The following is a 20,432-nucleotide window of genomic DNA, read 5'->3' as shown; positions in this document are numbered from 1 at the left end:
TGAGGAAACGCCACCATATCCCCTGTAAAAGCAGCCTTGACCCGGGGATGCGTTAGAGCACATGTCGGAGCCGACTGCGCTGGCAGCGTCCCCACCGCAACCCGGCTCCCGGGGAGAAAGCCCTGGCTGGCGGGTGAGGCATGAACCCGGAGGGGTCGGCGAGGATGCCAGCGGAGGACACAGGATGGAAGTCTCGGGCCTCCGAGGAAAGGAAGGGGTGGTGTTGTTTGCGCAGGGGGAGAGAGGGGGAGCCAAACCTAATCCCTCCCTCGCCCCCCTCTCCTCCCCTCCCCCTCCCGGGCTATTTCCTAGAAAGCTGTATCAGTGTGGCCACGCTCGGCGCAGACACCTCGGGCGGCTTGTCAGCAGATGCAGGGGCGAGGAAGCGGGTTTTTCCTGCGTGGCCGCGGGCCGCGGAAGAACCGATGGCAGCCCTGCCCCCCCCCCCCAGCCTGCGGCAGCCCAGACCTCTTCTCTCCTGCTCCCCGTGGCGCCTGTAGCGCCCCCAAGAAGGGGAGGGTTTCTGCTTCAGGGTCACATTCTATCACGTCGGAGAAGCCGCCCCCTCCCTCCTAACACCCACCCCTTCCTCTCCTTCCTCTTCGCACACACAGGCGGGGTGGGGTGGGGGGGCGTTGTTCTGGCCCCTTTAATCGGGCTTTTGAAACAGCCCGAAGTGATCCAGGAGCTCAAACGTCCGGGACAGAATCTTTATCTCTGGATATCCGAGGTTGCTATTTTCTAAAATCGCCCTCCTTATTCTTCACTTAAGGGATCTGCTTCTAAATTGCAGGAGCCCACCCCATCTTCAAGTGATCCACTCGTCATTCTCGGATCTTACATGCATGGGCAGGAATGGAAAGGTCAATTTTGAGAAAGCCAAAGTTGGAGGGTCGTACTTGGCACGATACGCCCACAGAATGTGCGAAATTAGAGGGAATAAGTAGGAATCGGTGGGGTTTTTTTGTGGGTTCCCCTATTCGGGGCCCCTGGCATGCAGGGCTGGATAGAGGGAAAGGGCCTCGGAGAGCTAAGGAGAGGGGTGGGGGGGCGGGGGACCGCGTTTGAAGTTAGGTCGGGCCAGCTGCTGTTCTCCTAAATAACAAGAGGGGAAAGGGAGGGAGGGACGGAGAGATTGAAAGGAGGAGGGGAGGGACGAGAGGGGAGGGAAGGGGAGGAGGAACCGGAGAGGGGAGCGAGGCGAGAGGGAGGAGAACTAACTGCCCAGCCAGTTTGCGTCACTGCCTCGCAGAGCAGAGAAGAGCGAGCAGGGGAGAGCGAGACAAGTTTGAAGGGGAGGGCAGGCAGAGTTAGCAGCCCCCGAGGCTCTCCTCTCCCAGCGCCCTTCCCTCTCCTCTCTTCTCCCCAGCCTCTGTCTCTCTCTGCCCCGTAACTTTTCTCTCGAAAACCCCCTATTTAGCCAAAGGAAGGAGGTAAGGGGAACCCTCTCCCCTCCCCCCTTCAAAACCCCCCAACTTTTCCAGTCCGGAGAAAGCAGGGGAGCGAGCGGGTACCCGACTGGCCATGGAGCTGCTGTGCTGCGAGGTGGACCCGGTCCGCAGGGCCGTGCCGGACGCCAACCTGCTCTACGACGACCGCGTTTTGCAGAACTTGCTCACCATCGAGGAGCGCTACCTTCCCCAGTGCTCCTACTTCAAATGCGTGCAGAAGGACATCCAGCCCTACATGCGCAGGATGGTGGCCACCTGGATGCTGGAGGTAGGTCTGCAGACGGACTCCGTCTGTCCCCATCCGGATAGACGCCCACGCTCCCCACCCCCGCCCCCAGCGCAGGGACCCTAAAACTGGGAGATGGCAGGATCCGCGCTCGCCTCCGCACTCCCGCGCGCGAGGTTACCCCTCGCCCTTTGGCGAGACGCGTGGCTTCATTTCTGTTCCCTGCAGGATGCTAGAAGAACTGGGGGAGGGGAGGGGGGGAGGAGGAAAATCTGGGAGAAACGAGACTGTCCTGGGGCGGGGGTGGGGGAGCATCCCGCGCGCGTGTGCCTGCATGTGGCTGCCTCTTCTTCCCACCCCCATCCTGATCTGTCTTTTGCGAAGCTGCGGCTGCTTTCGGTGCAGTGAAGCTGGGAGTGGGAGCGTGGAATCGGGGCCCCAAAGTAAAAAAGAGCAGCCCCCCAAAGGCCAGAGCAAAATCGTCCTAGCCTCCGGTCCCCGCATGTGGTTGCGACTCCGCGTTGGCACTTGGGGGGGGGGGTGAGGAGGGGGGGAGGAGAGAGGAGGAGAGAAACGGAGAATTCAGGAGCCCCGGAAGTCGCAATGAAGAAACGTGTGTTTTAGGGGAACCCAAAAGAACCACTTCTTTACCCTTGCTCCAAATCTTTGCCGAGCGAGCCGTGTGCCCACGTATGCACGGCTCTGGACCTGCCGTGGTTTCGCCATGTTGCTTTGCAAACTCCGGCTGGAAAGGCTGGAAAGCGTTGCCCGCTCGCCCCCCGCACCCCGTTAGCCCGGCCCCCCCACTTGCAATAGTACCCTCTCCCCCAGCCCCCACCTCACGAAGGTTACTTACAGTTTGGCTTTCCAGTTTTCTCGGTGCGGAGATTTGGGTGGGGTAGGAAGGGGGGAGGAGGTGTGTGTAGGGGGGATGTCGGGGCGCCCCCAACGGAGAGGTCAGAGCCCCGGGTGCTCTCCGGCGGCGCCCCGCTCCTCGCCTTTCCCCCGGCTCCTCACCACGGTCCCCGGTTTCTGCCCTTGCGGGCCGCAGCCGGACGGACACTCCCGCCGCGGCGCTCACCCCTCCAACTTTCCCCTCGGGATCCAAAGCCCCAGGGGTTGAGATACAGACCTTTCCGGCACCCGAAATCTCCGTTTCGGGAAGCCTGGTTCCTCTGTGGGGTTTTCACGCCAAAAGGGCTTTTCTAGGATATTTCCTCGATTTTTAATTATTTTTTGAAACCGTCTCCCCAGGCTCCGAGTCCGCCGCCGAGGCTGCGGCTCTTCCTCTTCTCCTCCCTCCCCCTCTCTTCCCCACCTCTCCCCACCCACCCCCCCAATAGCGGCGCCTGGGCCGCAAGGACGCCCCCGGACATTTTTTTCAATTGTCGGGAATGATAGAGCAGGGTCCGGGGCTCCGAATGAGACCAAGAAGAAGACCCCCGGAGCCTCCAGAATATTTTTATTGATTTTTTGAAAAGATGACGAAATCCAAAAAAGAGAGTGTGAGTGAGTTAGAGGGAGCAAAGAAGTCAGTAGCCAAAGGGAGCGTCGCCGAGCCTGGCGGCTACTGCGCATTTGTTTGCCTCCTCGGTTCGGATCTTCAGTTCAACTCTCTCTTACGTTCCTGGGGAGTACCCCAGCACCGACCATTTAGATTTACCCCGTTTTCCTCATCTTTATTCTTATCACATAGTCTACTCCCCTCCCCCTCCCCGCTGAAAAATTAAATATTTTTGCTTCTTTCCATAGGTTATGCCTTTTCATTTCTTTTTTTGTGTATGTGTGTTTTCCTGATATTCTTCCCTCCAACCACCCCCACCCAACCCATTCCCGCTCCCATCTTAGGTCTGTGAGGAACAGAAGTGCGAAGAGGAGGTCTTCCCTTTGGCCATGAATTACCTGGATCGCTTCTTGGCCGGGGTCCCAACTCCTAAGACCCATCTGCAGCTCCTGGGTGCTGTCTGCATGTTCCTGGCCTCCAAACTTAAAGAGACTATCCCTCTGACCGCAGAGAAGTTGTGCATTTACACTGACAACTCCATCAAGCCTCAGGAGCTGCTGGTAATGACAATCTCCTTTCTATTCCTCCTTCCTTCTTTGCTCTCTCCAGGCCTGGCGAGCTTCTACCTCCTGCTCCCCAAACAAATCCTTTGGATCCCAAATTACCACACTGCTGGAATTTTCACACTTCCCGGAAATAACGCTTTAAATACAAATTTTTTTTGTGTGTGTTCCTACTGTGTGCCAGGCACTATACTAAGCACTGAGGCTACATCCAGGAATAAGATACCCAGATACCCCAAGACATTTGTTGTGTCGGTGAAATTCAATTACAGTTGTGCCTGTGTGTGTGTGTGTGTGTGTTTGTGTGTGTATGTGTGTGTAGGGGAAACCTGGAACACAGTGATAACATTTTAATTAAATTCAAATTTTCATCCACTGAATTCTAAGAAAATAGTTCGACTTCTCACATGGTAGGAATGTGCCCACATGATAGGAGTGTGTTGTCCTGTGTGTCCTAAGAATCTACAGTTCAAAGGTAACATCAATGGATAAACTCTCAAGATACCTGTACATAGTAGCTGTTAACTAAATATCAGCTCATTGACTTTGGAGCCGAGTCAAAATTTGGCCTTTTTATTGGAGGAATCTGAAGCCTGGGTTCCTAGCTCCAGCGGGGCTGTGACCTCTTTGCCATGACAAGGGTCCTGTCTTGACTGGTTTTCTGGCAACAAACCTTTTTCCCACCCGGTCTTAACTCTTTTTCCCTGCAGCTTCGCACTTAAAGGCGTGTCCGTGTTACGGCAGTGTGGTTTGGGAGAGTGGCACCCAGGCCCACCAGGAGTGGTGTGCGCACCTTTCTCTGCGCTCTTTGGAAAGGGGCCCCCCTCTAGCTGCCCCTCCCCCTCCGGACTGGCAAGGCCTGCCCGAAGTGAAGTCCGTAGGGCCAGGGCTGGCTGCTAGAACGGAGCTCTTTGTGAGAGGCCTTCCTTTCTGGGGCTGGGCTGCCATCTAGTGGCAGACATGTGCAAGGTTGGGGGAGGAATTGCAGGGAATGCAGAGGGGCCTGAATGACTTCACCTTTGAACCGCTGCCAGATTTCAGCTGCTTCTGGTTTGGTCCGGGAGGCCCAGAAAGGTGCTTTCTTCTGGGAGATCTGCTTCCTTTAATAATAGTACAAGACGAGTGGTTTACACTCGTATTCCCCTGCGAGAAGAAAGGGCTGGAATTTCAAGCCATCTTAGAAGACACTGGTGGTTTAGTAATTTTATCTTTTTTTTTTTTTTCCCTCCACCCCAACGTCCTGTAAAAAGCCAAAGCCAACATTATAAAGCATGTAAAGGAAAGTTTGTTAGAATTCGTTGCCAGTTTGCTTTTCCTCATGGGAGACCAGGAGAATGAGTCTTCCATGTGGTTCATTTGTTTCAGTGTGATGGTGGGCCATGGTGTTCTTCAGGACACCCCAGTTTTTCCGGGACCAGCCAAGCTAACTAATACTGTTCCTCCAAAACGCTGCCTTCCATCCCCCCACCCCCCACCCCGCCCATTCCCCATCTATTTATCCCCAAAGCTGGGATCTGGAGGAGTCCTCATATATGCCCAGTGAGGGGAAAGGAGGCACCCCAAATCACACAGCCACTTAGTGCTGCAAGAGGGGGGCTGGGGCTCTGGTTGCTGGCTTAGCAAATGGGAGATAGCCTGGGGACTCTTAGGGCAAATGGGGGAGCAGGGTGCACAGGCAGGCAGGTCTCCTCCTCTCATTCTTATGAAGGCATGAATGGATAGGCCCATTTTCCCTCTGATTGCACATATTTTTAGGGTTTCCTTTTTGGCTTGGTTTACCTTGAGCACAGTTCTCCAAATGCATCCCAGTAAGGGAGAAAAGAGGTTTCTCACAAGGTGGGCTGGTGATGAGAAGCCCTTGAGAGATGGGAGTTGCACTGGCCACCCTCAGTTTTGAACGGAGGGATTCCGTGACCTAGTACAAGCACTTTCACTTTGCCCCATCACCTCTAGCTGCAACATGGGGTTGCTAGTGACCCTCTGGTGGGTCCTTTAGTCATGATGACAAAGGCCTATGAAGCTTTTAGGTGAAAGGGCACTCTGGCTGCGTGTCCTTTTCCCAAGACTTCTGCATTATTTGTGGAGGGGAAAGTTTTAAAGCAGAGAGAAGTGGCGCTTTCTGGCACCAGCTACAAGTAAGCTAATTGGTTGCCAAGGAGTTGGGCCCAGGAACCTTATTTTGAGCTTTATCTGTGTGCATCATTTTTGCCCCGAGGATTAAAAAGACTATTAATCCAGCGGTAGAGACACAGACAATAAATTACTACCTAAGGGCCACAATGACCTTGGCAGTATCTTATTGTAGGTTCAGCCTTCCGGGTGGGCAGGCAACAGTACTGTTTGGAGGTTGGGATTGGCTGGGAGCGGGGAGCCAGACAGGAAAAGAAATGGCAGAAAGTAGAATCTTGGCAACAGCCACCTGGGCTCTCATTATTGCCCAGCGAGCCTGACACTGGAAGCCTAAGAAGAGATGTCAACAACTTCCAAGCTTTGGGGGTGGGGGAGGTACTGGGACAAATGGGCCCACCTCACCATCCCACAGCGTCCAAATGAGTGTCTTTAAAACTGGTCCGGATCCCCAATCCCAGTCCTGGGACAACAGCAGGTCAGCCTCTGGGTTTTATACTTTTCTCTTCCTCCCTCCCTCATCAGGAGTGGGAGCTGGTGGTGTTGGGGAAATTGAAGTGGAACCTGGCTGCCGTAACCCCTCATGACTTCATCGAGCACATCCTTCGGAAGCTGCCGCAGCCGAGTGAGAAATTGTCTCTGATCCGCAAGCACGCGCAGACCTTCATTGCTCTGTGTGCCACCGGTAGGAGCAGGCCACAGTGGGGGGTGGGGGGCTTGGGGGGGTCGGGGGTCCTGGGGGAGTGGAAGCAGGTGCACACCCAGGCTGAAGAGTCCTTTTGGAGGGGGTGGTCAAGGGGAGGCAGCCTGGCGTACTACCTGGCATGGGCTTAAGAGGTTTAGGAGATAGGTGGTCCCACTAACCTAGACTACCAGGTTTCATGCCTGGGCTGTTTTATTTACTTTATCTCAGCCTGGTACATTCTTTTTCTCTGCTCAACTTATAAATGGTTTATGAGGGCGGGTGTGGTAAGGGAAAAAAAAATAATGCCTGTTAAAATATTCTTTATGATGTCTAAAGTGCTCTTTGAAGATTATATATACTGCTCTCTGGTTGTGTTTAAATCTTTAATCTTTTGAGGAAAAGGATGGTTTGGAGATAAGCCCAAGAGGAACTTTGGGGGGTGGGGGCAAATATAGGTTAAAAGAACACTGTCAAGATAAATTCGCTCCCTGCCCTGATAAGCAGTAAAGGGAAGGCCGGAGGAGTTCTTTCTACTGTGGGGCACATACATGTAGCTGTTGCCTCTGCTGGATGGGGGAGTAAACCTGGCTGGCTCTCAGCAAGGACTCACGTTCTGAGCACTGAGTTTTGATGCACTCCTTCAAGTGCTGGTGTTTTGATTTTGGTTGCAACCTTTCACACAATAGTCACAACTGGCTTTTTCTTATGAAGAACTTTCCACCCACCATGTTGGTCCTACAATTGATACATAGTTCTCACTGGCCCATATGCTTTGCATTTCTCTAATAAACTAAAGGCAGAGGGTTGACAGGTCTCCTTAAACTGAACCTGGGCCAGTTTCTACCTTTTTTTTTTTTTTTTTTTTTTTTTTTTTTGGTAGTGGCCATGGGAGAGACCCTGGAGCCTTAATCATAGAGACGTCATAGAACCGACCATCTGGGCAGATCATTTGTTTGGGGATGGGGGGTGGGGGGGAGGAGTGGGGAGGGGTGGGGTGCAGAGGGTTCAGCCCAAGTTTGCCAAGAGTTGTTGAATTTTATAGTTGGGACTCTGGGGCTAACTTTTTTCCAATACCTTGTTACATGTTACTTGTGAGTAAATACAGATGGATCACACAGTAGGCAAGAGTATATACGCTCTGTTTTCGGTCAAAAGGTCAGACTTTGCTACTTCTCACTGGATGACTTTGGACAGGCTGCTTCACCTTTGTGAACCTCAGCTTCCCTCTGCAAAACCCACCTGTGGATGCACGATCTTAGGGCCTTTTCAGGGTGGTTGGGAAAACGAAACTCAGAAAGAGATGATGTGCAAGGAGGCACTTTGTGAACCGAGGTGGTACCGATTGTGCACATGTCTCCATCTCCCACTTTTAACTATTCCCGTTGCCTTCATCCGCTGCCGGCAGAACCCCTTGCTCTGCCTTGACTGGCTTTGAATATAGGATTTCCAGACATCCACAATAGATTCTGGGACACAGGTTTTGTTCTACTGGTTTGCTGTAGTCCTGCCCTTCCCAATCCAGGAGGGCCCATGGCATGTGTATGCATCCTGTGCCCCTTTGTGGGAGGGTAAAGTGCCCTTCCTGCAGCCCTGAGGGGGCCATTCTTCAGAGCCCCCGTGGATACCTTGCTGCCTTTTAGACAGTCACCATTCTTTTGCTTCCTCTCTTCTCCTGCTGTCTGGCCTGGGGCCCTAGAGGTCAGTCCCTCATTGACTTGTCATTTTGTCTCCCAGGCCCTGCTGTCCCTTCCTCTCCATTGTCATGATTCACTGTGGGGGAGGGGTCAACCAGTCCTTTTTTGCCTCTGGCCCTAGGACAGCTGACCCCCTGACCCTTAGCTTCCCCATTGCCCAGCTGTTAGCCAGAGTTCTGCTTTGACCTTGTCTCTTGACTGACAGATCTTTTGGGGTCTGTCCACCCATCCCTCCATTCTGATCTCTGATTGGGATAGAGATGGTGAGTGGAATTACCCAGGCATGGGCAGATCCCCAGATTCTGTAAAGGCTCATTCTCTCAAATTGGGGATCCCATCCCCCACTCTGGCCTTCTTTCCTAGATCCTTGACGTGGCTGCCAACTCCAAGGCCAGAGTAAGGAGCACGGAACTCAGGCACTGAAGACAAGTCTAAGGGGTGGCATGGGAAGTCACAAAGACTGCCTTCTGGGAGACCGGAGCTAGCTTTGGACAGGAAATGAGGAAAGATAGAAGGAACAACTCCAATCTAATGAAAACCACAAGTCAAGTACTAAGCCTTAGGTGTGGACTGGTCAGGGTGAGAGAGGGGTTCTCACAAGTTTTCAGAATCTAGGAAGGATGGCTATGTCTCACAAGGCTTTTCTTTCGATCGGTGCTTGAGTCTGAATGACTGAATTACATAGCATCCTTACTGTGTGGAGTTTTATAGCAGTTGTCCTGATAGTATAAAAGCCAAGGGCTGTTTTTCTTGAAGGACACATCTTCCAGTTAGATGCTGTCTTTTGGGGGTCCGGGTGTGACAAATGGTCGAGTGCCTGAGACCATCTGGCAAGTAGTGGGTGCAAAGGGACTGAGAACCAAAGGTAGGTGGTGATGGATGCGGAGACCGTCCTTTCTGCTCCTTGTGTCTCACACCATTGTCCTGGTCCCCTAGTCCTCAATATTCTGCCTTGAAGCCCAGCAGACACCTGTAGCTGGGGTCCTGCAGGCCTACAGCGGGTCCTGAGGACATGGTAGCTGACCCTTAAGGCTGTGTGGCTAGTTTATGGGAAAAGTTGGTTGTGAAAGAGCTGGCAGTGGTTCCCTAGTCTGTGCGGGGAGTGCATGTGTGTGTGTGAAAGGGGAAGAGAGAGCAGGAGAGCAGAGAGGGGCCGTGAGAAGGGGAGCGGAGCTGCAGTTTTCCTTTCTGGCCAGAGGGTAAGATGGTGGCAAGGCAGCGAGGTGCCCTCCTTCCCCCTCCCTCCTCGGCTCAAAATGGCTTCTAGGGGGAAAGACTGCCTAAGACTGTGCACAGTGTCCCTCTCGGGGCCAGTCGTGGTCAGCGGAGGCATTGGGGTGAGAAGGAGACCTTCATAACTGTCAGCCCCTGGCATTCCCCTTCCCGGGGCTTTGGATCCTGGGGAAGCAGAACTGAGCCTTCGTGTCTTATGGTTGCCGCCCTGATGGTAGAGCCCCCCAGGTCTGCAAACAAGGAAAGAAGGACCATGTAAGATGACTCAGGATCGCGCTCTGGCACTGGAAGATTCTTGATGCATGATATCATGCTCAACAGATGATTCCAGTTAGTCTAGAAAAGACAATGACATTGAGTTTCAACGTGGTGGGGTAGGGTGGAGGTGCATTGCCTCCTGACCCGAGGCCCCACATCTCCCTCTTTTTGCCTGCCCCCCCTCCCCCCAAGGAGCTTTGCTTAGGCTCTTTGCACCATGTCACCACCCCAAGGCCCGAGCACCAATGATGAAGATAACCCTTGTGCCTTGTGTTGCCAGTCTCCCTGGTTTTCCCTACCTAAGGGTGCTTCATGACCTTCCATCATGAGGTATTGTAATGATAGCTGGGACCCAGACAGGGTAGGTGACTCGGCCCCTTATACAAAAAGGAAGGTTTGCCCTGGTGGTTGCTAGGTGGGAAGAATTTACAGCACCTTCCCCTCTCTTCTGAGCTTCTGCACTGCCTCCACAGCTGACAGGGCCCAGAGCTGAGGGGGGGAAGGGGCGTGTTCAACCGGCAGTGCAAGTGCACCCTGTGGGGACAGGCAGCGTGACAGGGTTATCTCACTTCCCATCTGGCTGTAAAATGAATGACTAACAGGCTGCTTGCTATTCTCCAGCCATCTCCCACTCCTTCCCCTCCCACCTAGGCCTTTGGAGTCACATGGGCATTAGCTTGGCTTGGCAGACCCAACCCGTGTGCTAAACCTGTCTCGGGGGTGGTAGGTGAGGTGTGTGCTGCCCACATCATCATTTAGCCAACAGGCGTCTGGGATTCTGACCTTTTTAACTTCCACCTTGCTGCAGGTTGGAGGAGGGGGGAGGGATGGGGGAAATGAGAGACACTGCCCCCCCTTCCCTGTTTTCTCTTAAGCCTCATGGCAAGTATCTCTCACCCCCTAGTGGTGATCAAGAGCAAAGCGGTCACTCTTGGACTTGAAGGTCTCCCTCACCATAGCCAAAACAATCGGCGCTAAACTGATGTGCAGGGCCATCTAATCTGTGCTTTCAGACCAGCTTAGCTCAGAAGTCTTTCTACAGTGAGATCTTACCAGGGCATGCAGATACCAAGTTGATGAATATGGAGCCCTCGCTGTCCTTGCCCAGATTAAGGAGTCCCGTGGGGCCCCCAAGAGTGCCTGTGGTGGGCTTGGGAAGTTAAGTGGGCTGTGCAGGTCACAAAGCTTGCTGGTGCCATGGCTACAACCCATTTCTCGGACTCCTGAGCCGGGGCTTGCTTTTTAGGGCTTTTCTTGCACTTCTGATAGGAAGCTCACACTGTATTCCTTAGTGGGATGTGGGAGGTAGCCTTGAGGAGCTATTCACATTCTGGTAAGTTATAAAGAGCATGAAGTCCACAGTCCAAAAGTCTTGACCTTAACCCTAGACCCAGGATTGAGCATTAGACAAGTCCAGAATTCATTGATTTGGGGTGTCTGGGTGGCTCAGTTGGTTAAGCATCTGACTCTTGATTTTGGCTCAGGTCATGATCTCTGAGTTGTGAAATCGAGCCCCAAATCTGGCTCTGTGCTGGGTGTAGAGCCTGCTTAAGATTCTCTTTCTCTGCGCCCTCCTGTTGATGCCCCCACCCCCGCTTTTGCATGATTATGCTTTCTCTCTACTCCTCCTCCCAAAAAAGAAAAAAGGAAAAGAATTCATTGATTCACCTGTAAAAGAAGTGTTTTGAAACAGATGAGTTTTACGTTTTTTGTTAATTAATACCTCACCACTACTACTTGGATGAGTAAGCAACCAATAGAGCTGGGATTCCCCTAAGGTGTGCCCCTTGCCTCCACCACTTCCCCAGGAGGTCATTTCAGAGGCTTCTAATATGTGGGCACTGTTCCTCAGCTCTGGGTGAACCACACCTGAGTGAATATGGGGGGGCACCTGAAAGGGAGTTGCCAACCTCTGTCTTCCATTCATCATATGGGGGCCCTCAGTTTCTCCCACTCCCAACAAACCAGCACGAGGCTTTGGAGACTCGATGAGGTCATTTCTGGGACATAGAACACAAGTGATAGCAAAAGATTCTCCAGGCAGCACAGAGCCCTCATTCTTCCCAGCAGTCTCGGCACGGTTGGCCTGCTGTCAGCATCCGCCTGTGTCCCAGGGATGCAGCGCAACCTTCCTCCTTGTGCCTGCTGATGCTGAACAGCATCTCCAACAGTCAGGATCACCCCTCACAGTCCCATAGAAGATTCCTGGGGCCAAAACCGTGGTGGTATGACACCGATTGCTCACCATGAGCTGGGCGCTGTGCTTTTACATAGATTATTTTAGTCCTGTCCTCAGAACAACCGTATGAGGTGTAGGTATAATTATTCTCCTGATTTGCTGGTGAGAAGATGGAGGCTTAGCGAGGTCAGGTGACTTGCCTATCTTCACACAGCTGATAGGTGGTAGGACATTGGCCTCCCCATACTCCACCCTCCAGTTCTTGGAGCTGATTGGCTCAAATCCTTCCCATGTCCTTAGAGAGTCTCCCTGAGTATCTTGCTGCTATTGCCTCGAGCACTCCCTTGCTTTTGAGAAGTTTCTTTACTAGCTACCCATGTAGTAGGCACCTAGGCATTTAGAATGCACAGTTCTGTATTCGATTACTATGTTTACATCTGGTGAGGGGGTGGGGATTAATCCATGCTCCCTGGAACAGTGACGACTTTGTAATGACTGTTGGAATGGCTCACTGGTCAATTAATTGCCTCTCACTCTGCCATGGAGGAAAGAGGGGTCTCAGGAAGTCACCTCTTAACCATTCCGGTGGGCAGCGGAGGGTAGAGATAGATAGATCCTCGCTCATGAATATGCCTTCTGCACCAAGATATATATAGTTTGTTGGTATTTTTGACCAAGACAGGTAGAGATTTCTGAGAGATTTTTACTTGGCATTTTATTTTTGCTGAAATAAAATAACATTAAGAGAAGAACTTACAAAATCATTTATATTTCTTTCGTCTAACAGAAAGTTTACATACATTTTCTGGGACTCCTCCTACTTCAACCATCTACATATATGTATTTTTATTCATATGTTTCTGGAAGGTTGTAGTCTTGGTCATAGCACGCAGACATGGCATTTGATGTTTCTGCCCACTCCCCCTGCCCCAGTGGGTATGTTTGAATACTTTTCAGTAAAGTTACATAGCCAAAGTTGAAGGCTTCCAGGAGTGGCTGCATGGGTTGGGTGAAACTTTCCACGGGTGAGTGCAGAGGTTAGGTAACTAGAACTAGTGCAAGGACATGACCCTTCAGCTGTTTTATTCTGGTGTTTTTCTCTGTGCTGTTTCCCCTACCAACAGAGAGGGGGTGTCCCTGAGTGTGGTCCTGGGGCAGCCCCAGAGGCCATGCAGAACTAGCGCTGCTCTGTGGACAGAGATGCCTTGTGACTTTGATGCTGGTGGGTGGAAGCCATGCTCCATTCTGTTGACACTTCTTTTCTTGGGAGTGGTTCTTATTCTAGATCCTCAAGGAAGAACAAAATAGAGCTGGAAGGCACCTGGGAGATTAGCAAGACTAAGGTCTTCTAACCTTTTGACCCAAACCATGAAGAAAGAAATACATTTTATAGCACAGCTCAGGATATAGATAAATGTCCATCAAACTGATACAATAGTTTCTCAAGACAATATTTACTCTTACTACATGATTACTTGCTGATACTTTCTATCCTATTCTGTTCAGTTAAACAGCAACAAAAACAAACTGCAAATGGATTTTGGGACCCAACAGTGAGTGCAACTGGAAGTTAGAAAAACACGGATCCAACCCCACCCATTATTTATTTTATTTATTTATTTATTTATTTATTTTTATTTATTTATTTATTTATTTTAAAGATTTTACTTATTTATCATGAGAGATACAGAGAGAGAGGCAGAGACATAGGCAGAGGGAGAAGCAGGCTCCATGAAAGGAGCCCGATGTGGGACTCGATCTCAGGACTCCGGGATCACGCCCTGAGCAGGGGGCAGACGCCCAGCCACTGAGCCAGCTACCCAGGTGTCCCTCAACTCCACCCTTTATCAGACAAATGGAATCTGGGTTTAGTGCTAATGTCACTTCCTTCTGATTTCCTCAGAGGAGAGCCTAGCAGGTGCTCAGGAATCTAGAGGAAGACCCTGGTTTGCTACTGGGGTGGGTGCAGAAGAGCTGCGCAGCGGCTGGCCTGGCTTCCAGCAGCTCTTCCCTGGCAGGGGCAGCTCTACCTGGTCTGAGCCGCCGAGGGGCAGCTACGCTCTTGTACACAGTGACCCCACTTCTGGGAGGCAGGGGACAGTATCCCCAGTATCCTCAGCATTTTCCTAGCGAAATAAGAAAGGAGGCATAGTCCTTCTCGCCACTTTGGCACCTCCATACCCTGGGACCACCCATATACATCCCCTGGCTTCCAGAAGTTAATTAGTTTGCTAAAATTAGGAGTCTGTTTTGTGTGCAATTGGACAACAAAAGATAGGCACGTTATGAGGTGTTCTCTCTGGTCTGAGGCCTGGGACAGAGGAAAAGGATGGCTAGGGATATATCCTCCTGTTCTTCCCTGCCAGATGCTCCCACCCAGGGCCTCTGTGGGCCCAAGGCCATGGGCTGGCTGCCTCGTCTGTATTATGAATGTCACAGGGGGAAGCTAACGAGGTTATTGGGCAGAGAAACAGTCCTGTGAGCCCATGTGGAGGAGACCTACAGCAGAGCAGGAGGCAGGGAGGCCGCCGTTGGCACCATCCAGTGGGGAGAGAAGACACGGGAGGAGTTGGTGGCCAGCAGGCTTTGGGCAGAACGCAGCGATATGTGTCCCTCAAGAAGTAGAAATGGTGAGCGGCCTAAGGAAAGAAAGCCAAGGAGACCGACAGACTGACAGGCGGCCAGGCTTGCTCCGTGCATGGGATTCGGCCAAGATGGGAGGTGTGTGCATGGTCCAGTGATCAGTAGTGTTGCTCAGCACACCACTAACGTGACGCTGGACAGTGGGGTCATCTATAAAAGGGCTTTAATGGGATATGTTGCTTAATAGGGAAGTGGACAGGAGGAAGGGAAGGCATTAGGTTCATCTGTTTTTATAGTTTCAACCTGATGTGCCTGCTAGAATTTGAAGTGTGACCCAGGTCCTCCCTCTGTACCTCCCTCTCACTATCCCCACCCACCTCCGCCCTTGCCCAGCTCTATACGGGCAACTGCAGGAGTGCTAGAACCAGAGGTGACGCACTGGAGGATTTGCTCCACTCCAGGACTGACTAAAGGGAGTGACAGTAACCTCTCTAACATATCAGAACAAGGCACAGGTAAGGGCAGTGTGTCAGCTCAGGGGTCTGCCCTTCCTCATCCACCATGTGAGCTCCTTCTCTGGTGGGAGTGTGGGTGAACTGGCATGTTACACCGATAGGACTGTATACGTGGGGCATCAGCGGGCATTAGGAACAGCAGCAGGAGTCAGGTGTGGGTGCCCTTATCTCTTCCTGATAACTGGGCAGTAGGTGATCTTGGTCACCCAGCCTCTTTGCGGGAACATTCAGGAAACTGAGGTGTTTGGTCTCCCACGCTGAGCCCTCACCGGCGCACAGGAACATAGGAACATACCCTCTGTTTGCTTTTGGAGAAAAGAAAGTGGATGGGGGTTTGAGCTCCTTCAACTTATTCTCACTTTGTACTTCTCTTAGCAAACTGCTCTTTTTTTTCCCCCAGCAAGAAAATGGGACCTTTGGGGCCAAGAGCCATACAACCTAAACAAAGCCATCCATGTGGTTAGGGTGCAGTGGCTAATACTGGGTGCTTGCCTTCTCTCCTTATGTTCTGAGGGTCTTGGGCTAGAAGTTGGGAATTGTGTGAAACTTGGCCCTCATGCCCTCCATCCATTACTGCTTCTCTCCCCCACCCCCTTTTTTAAAAAAATGAAATAAAATCATCTTTTGTTTTGGGCCATCTGTCTGTTGACTGTCCACAAATAAGAGGGGCAATATTACATCAGGATTATCATTCTTCATATCATTTTACCTGCTTATACTTTCCCCACCTTCCACCATCTAGATCCCTTGGTCTGTCTCACTTGTACGGCACCTAGGTTACCTTGTCTGGTCTCACCTCAGCCCTCCCAGCTCTGCTCACTGTGACTGCAGAGGACACTGCATTTCTTACCTTCCTGCCCCTTACACGTGCCAACCCCAGACAGGCTCATGGAGGTGAGGGGTTGGGGACGAGTCCCCTCTCTGAAAATTACTCTGTGTATTCAGATAAGCTGTCCACCTTCCCTGCCTCAGTCTCTCCATTGGAGCTCTGGACCTGCCACAGTAATGGTAAATAAATAAAGGATATCTTGTGAAGGGAGACTCAGGAGAGGATGTGTCTGTAGGGTGAGGAGTCACCTGTGCAGCTGACCTTTCACCATCCTATTTCTGAGGATCTTCAGGCCGGGGAGCCCCCAGATCCAAATTCTTCCTGTGCCTTGACCTTCTGCCTCTCATTCTCGCAGACTTTAAGTTCGCCATGTATCCGCCATCGATGATTGCAACTGGAAGCGTGGGAGCCGCCATCTGTGGGCTGCAGCAGGATGAGGACGTGAGCTCCCTCACCGGCGATGCCCTGGTGGATCTGCTGGCCAAGATCACCAACACGGATGTGGTAGGTGGACGCCATCTTCTTGGTTAAAACCAGATGTCTCTTTTCTCAGTTCAGGAAGAGACAGTCGGCTGGATGATGATGTGTTGGGAGGTATATTTTTTCGTTTTTGGTGGTGGTGGCTTCTATTTTCCAAGATCAACATCCAAGGTAGTACGAAATTCAGTAGGTGAGGCTTCCTTGTAAGGGTTTGAAAGCCTCCGTGCCAGAAAATAGAGAAGAGAACCTAGCAAGCAGACACAAGGTGGGAGGAGGGCTGTTTACTAATTTTCCTTCGTGGTGTGGGCTTCCCCATGAGTCTGAATTGTTGTTTCATGTCCATTTATGTACATGTCCTCAGGCTGCCTCTCCCCCACAGTGTCGTGCTCTGCTTACACCCACTCGGGCGGAGACACAGTGGAGAAGGGACTAGAGCCGGCTGCTGCCCTGGGGGCGGGGGCGGTGGGGATCCAAGAGGTGCCCCACCTCTAGACCGTGTCTGGCCTTGACACACCTCTCAGCCCCACCCGCCTCTCACTTCCCCTTTTGTTTAATGTGGTAATGGATTAAAAAGTACTTGTACAAGAATAAAGAACCATCATAATTTAAGGAACTATTATTAGCTATAGATTTTTCCACCCCTGTGCCCCGTGGACTGCCCAGAGGATGTAGTTCTGCTTGCCAGAATTTGAAGCTCCTTAGAAGAAAGGTCTTGAGAGACCAGGGTCAAGTGAGGCTCTGATTCTGTTGGTAGGAGACTGCAGTCCTTTAAAGGTCTAAGCTAGGGTGGCTGTGAGAGGCCAGAGGGGCGGGTAGAGACTTTCCATGAGAGGTGCAGAGGACTGGGGCACAGGGGTAGGGTGGGGGCAGTAGTAGAGCTGGGACAGAACCTGGAAGCTCCGACTCCCCGTCTCGGAACGTTGTACTCCACCCTTGTTATAGCTTCTGAAGCTTTTTGTTCAAGAAAGTCCTCTGCTTTTTAAAGGCAGTTGGAGAGGCTTGTCAGCAGGGAGGCCCTCATGTGGCACCACGGAGAGAATCAAGGTGCAGGGGAACATCACGAAGCGCCCCTCTGGATGTTCCAGGTAGCTCCTGAATGCCCTGCTATGGGAATATATTGAGTTAGGAGATAGCGTGGCTTACGGGCCTGTGGCTGATGCCCCATCCGGGATGCTGAGCAGAAGGTTGACAACTCAGAGTGAGGACCACAGCTTGCTGGCTCTCTCACCTTCCCACCTGCAGTTTGCCTTGGTCTTTATTACTGTCTTGAGGAAGTAGTGCACGGAAGTATTGAAGGGCCTCGTGGAACCAAACGCAGGGTTCTTAAATATGCTTTTAAAATTCTAGGTCCTAAACATGGGCTTTAAAAAAAAAAAAAAAGGGCTCGTACGATACCACCTGGTATCTAAAACACAAATTGAAGAGACCCCTCCAGTGTGCTTCACGTGAAGAATGCTTTTCTAATCCTCCAGAGGCAAATCTTGGGACAGAACTTAATATTTATAGAAATGATAAGCTTTCTTCCTTTTCTGAACATCTCCTATTAAGGCTGCCTTACAAAAAGGACTCCCAACCAGCTTAAGACAAGCTCTTGCTCGACCCCCAGAGACAAAAATGTCAGTGACAAGAGTCTGACCCCCAGGCATTGTAACCTCTTTCAGATATTTATAGACCTGCTCTGATTGGCGGGTTGCCCCATGGGTCTCTGGCCTTATCACCCCTTACTAGTTTCAGATGGACAGAGGTCACTACTGAGGTGCCACTGAGTCTCTTCCGTTGCCTTTCCAGACTGCAAACCAGTTTCTCATCTTATGCTGGAGAAACTGCTTGCCCCCTTCAGATACAATGTAGCCAGTCCATCCAAGTTAGCTGTCAGACTGGGTTCAATGGATACACAACCGATTGGCTGGCTAGAGGGCTTATAGATCCCAGCTGTTGAACTGGAAATGCATGTGTGCCTCACTCCTCCTAGTGGGCCTCCAGTTAAACATTTTAATATTAAAAGCTAAGCATGAACAGAAGAGAATATAAACTCCATAGCACTTTTTCAGATAGGAGTTCCAAACTTTCCTCTGGGCCCTAGAGGCTTGCTCACTCTCCCCCTAGGAATGTTAGTAAAAAGGCTTGAGCAGCATTGGGCTAGGCTGGCTTTCAAGTGCTATAGGTCTCCTCCCATCCATCAGGCTGTGTTCCCTGAAGAACTGAAGCTCAGAGTGAAGGAAAAGGAAAGGACTGGAATTCAGAAAGCATTAGTATTGGAGAGAGGCACATTTTACTTCCTGAGCTCATTTGCCATTTCATGAGTCAAGAAGTGGTGTGTCTCAAGCACTTACTCTCCATTCATTTCTGGAAGCATTTATTAAAGGCTCACTGTTGAAGACTTGCATGATGAGCAAGGCCTGGATGGAACCAAGATAGAAACTGGGGCGGGTGGGTCTTGTATGGAAAATAGAGGAGATGATGTTCCTGACTTCAAGGAGCTTGGCGACTGTATGGCAAATCAAAAGTAAAGCATGCAAAATCCTAGCACGTGAAGATCATCAAGAAATGAATGCTGAAGTATTATGATAAATGCAGTATAGGGAAGCAACCTGGGGGAGAGAGCTCACCAGGCCTAATGTGAAATGCAAGCCTCCTGGCATTAGCCATAGAAAATGCCCTTGGAATGGAGAAACAAAATGTGGTATGTATGTGCCATGGAGTGTCAGTCTGCCTTAAAAGAAGCGGAATTCTGACACACGCCACAACATGGACGAGCCTTGAAAACATGCTGAGTGAAAGAAGCTGGACATAGAAAGACAAATGTATGATTCCACTTACAGGAGATACTTATAGGAGATGGTCGCGTCCGTAGAGACAGAAAATCAAACGGGTTAGTTACCAGGGCCCAGGGGGTGGGAGGAGCGGAGAGTTATTTAACGGGTATGGAGTCACTTAGGGATGACCTGAAAGTTCTGGAGATGCATGGTGGATATGGTTGCATCACAAAGTGAACATCCTTAATGCCACGGTATACCTAAAAATGATTACGGTGGTCACTGTTAGGTTCGGTTTATTTTGCCACAATTAAGACACGCACGCATGCATGCACACACAACGCTGTCAGACCTACGCTGTGAGATGCCCACAGGTTTGTGCTGGGCTCTCCCATGGAGAGGCCAGGTACACAGGACCACATTGTGCCGCATCGGCTCTCGTGGAAGGGGACTAGGGAACCGGAGCGCTGACAGGGTGCCCTGGAACCCCCGCAGTTCCGTGCGCACCCCGTGAGCCTTGTTATTTGTGACCTGTTCGAGCTTATGGTGTTTTCTCTCCATGCATCATCGGGATCAGACTGGTGAAAGAGGGTCCCCTCAATTCCTTGGAGTAGGCACACAAGCTTCTCTGGCTCACTGGCGGGCAGCAGATAGCTTTGATAGGAGGGACCCATGCCGCTCTGAGAAAGTTGGTCTTTGTTACTCCCTCTGGTTGCCAAAATAAACCGGAATGCTTCATTCCAAAGAGAAAGCTGAGTGAGAAGCCTGACAGTTTTACAGGGAATAAAAGTCTCAGAGGGTGGTATATTTTAAGTACTTTTTCCTTCCAGTCATAAGTGTTGCTAAAAACAGACGCCAGCCAGCGAGGCAGTGCTGGCTTTGGGGGAACTTCTACCGGGGTTTCCGTTGCCAAGGGTGAGTTTGAGAGGAGGGACCGGGCGTCCTGGTTCCCCGGTGAACCTTTCCCTGCTTCGCCAGGCAGAGTCGGGGTTCCTCTTCCGTCCCCTCGGCACTCGGCTGGTGCTTTGTGCCAGCGTTTATCTCACTGTTCACTTGTCTATAGAGCCTCTTGAACGGGAACCAACTTTTACTGCGCTCTTTATCCAGAGCCCCTGGCAGAGTCTTGGGAATGATGCTGAAGAGCGGGAGGGAAGCAGGAAGGAAGGAACGGAAGGCACAAAGGCCAGGCAGATGGGCTTAGAGTGTGTTGCTCATTCTTTGGTCTCCCCAGGTCTTTCAGAAAACCCTTAGATTTCTTAGCGTTAATTACATGCCAGGGTCCTGAGCAAAACCTGTCACCTTCACACGACACAGTTTTACAAACTAATAAGAAAGCAAAGGTCAGGCTC

The 20,432-nt window shown here is 51.3% G+C and overlaps 1 protein-coding gene across 1 annotated transcript in view; it reads left to right on the top strand.

Moving 5' to 3' along the window:
• The first annotated feature begins 1,215 nt into the window (after positions 1-1,215).
• The window catches only part of CCND2 (cyclin D2), a 30,044-nt gene continuing 10,827 nt past the window's right edge, over positions 1,216-20,432 (top strand). Inside the window, exons 1-4 of the mRNA XM_025461872.3 lie at positions 1,216-1,719; positions 3,526-3,741; positions 6,397-6,556; positions 16,203-16,351. Coding sequence (XP_025317657.1) covers positions 1,525-1,719; positions 3,526-3,741; positions 6,397-6,556; positions 16,203-16,351 — 720 coding nt within the window. The 5' untranslated portion in view covers positions 1,216-1,524. The remainder of the gene's footprint in view (positions 1,720-3,525; positions 3,742-6,396; positions 6,557-16,202; positions 16,352-20,432) is intronic.

The sequence above is a fragment of the Canis lupus genome, chromosome 27, assembly GCF_003254725.2.
Source record: "Canis lupus dingo isolate Sandy chromosome 27, ASM325472v2, whole genome shotgun sequence".
NCBI classification, from domain to species: Eukaryota; Metazoa; Chordata; class Mammalia; order Carnivora; family Canidae; genus Canis; species Canis lupus.
Note: the sequence above shows the minus strand (reverse complement) of the source record. Positions and strands in the feature narration are given on the sequence as shown.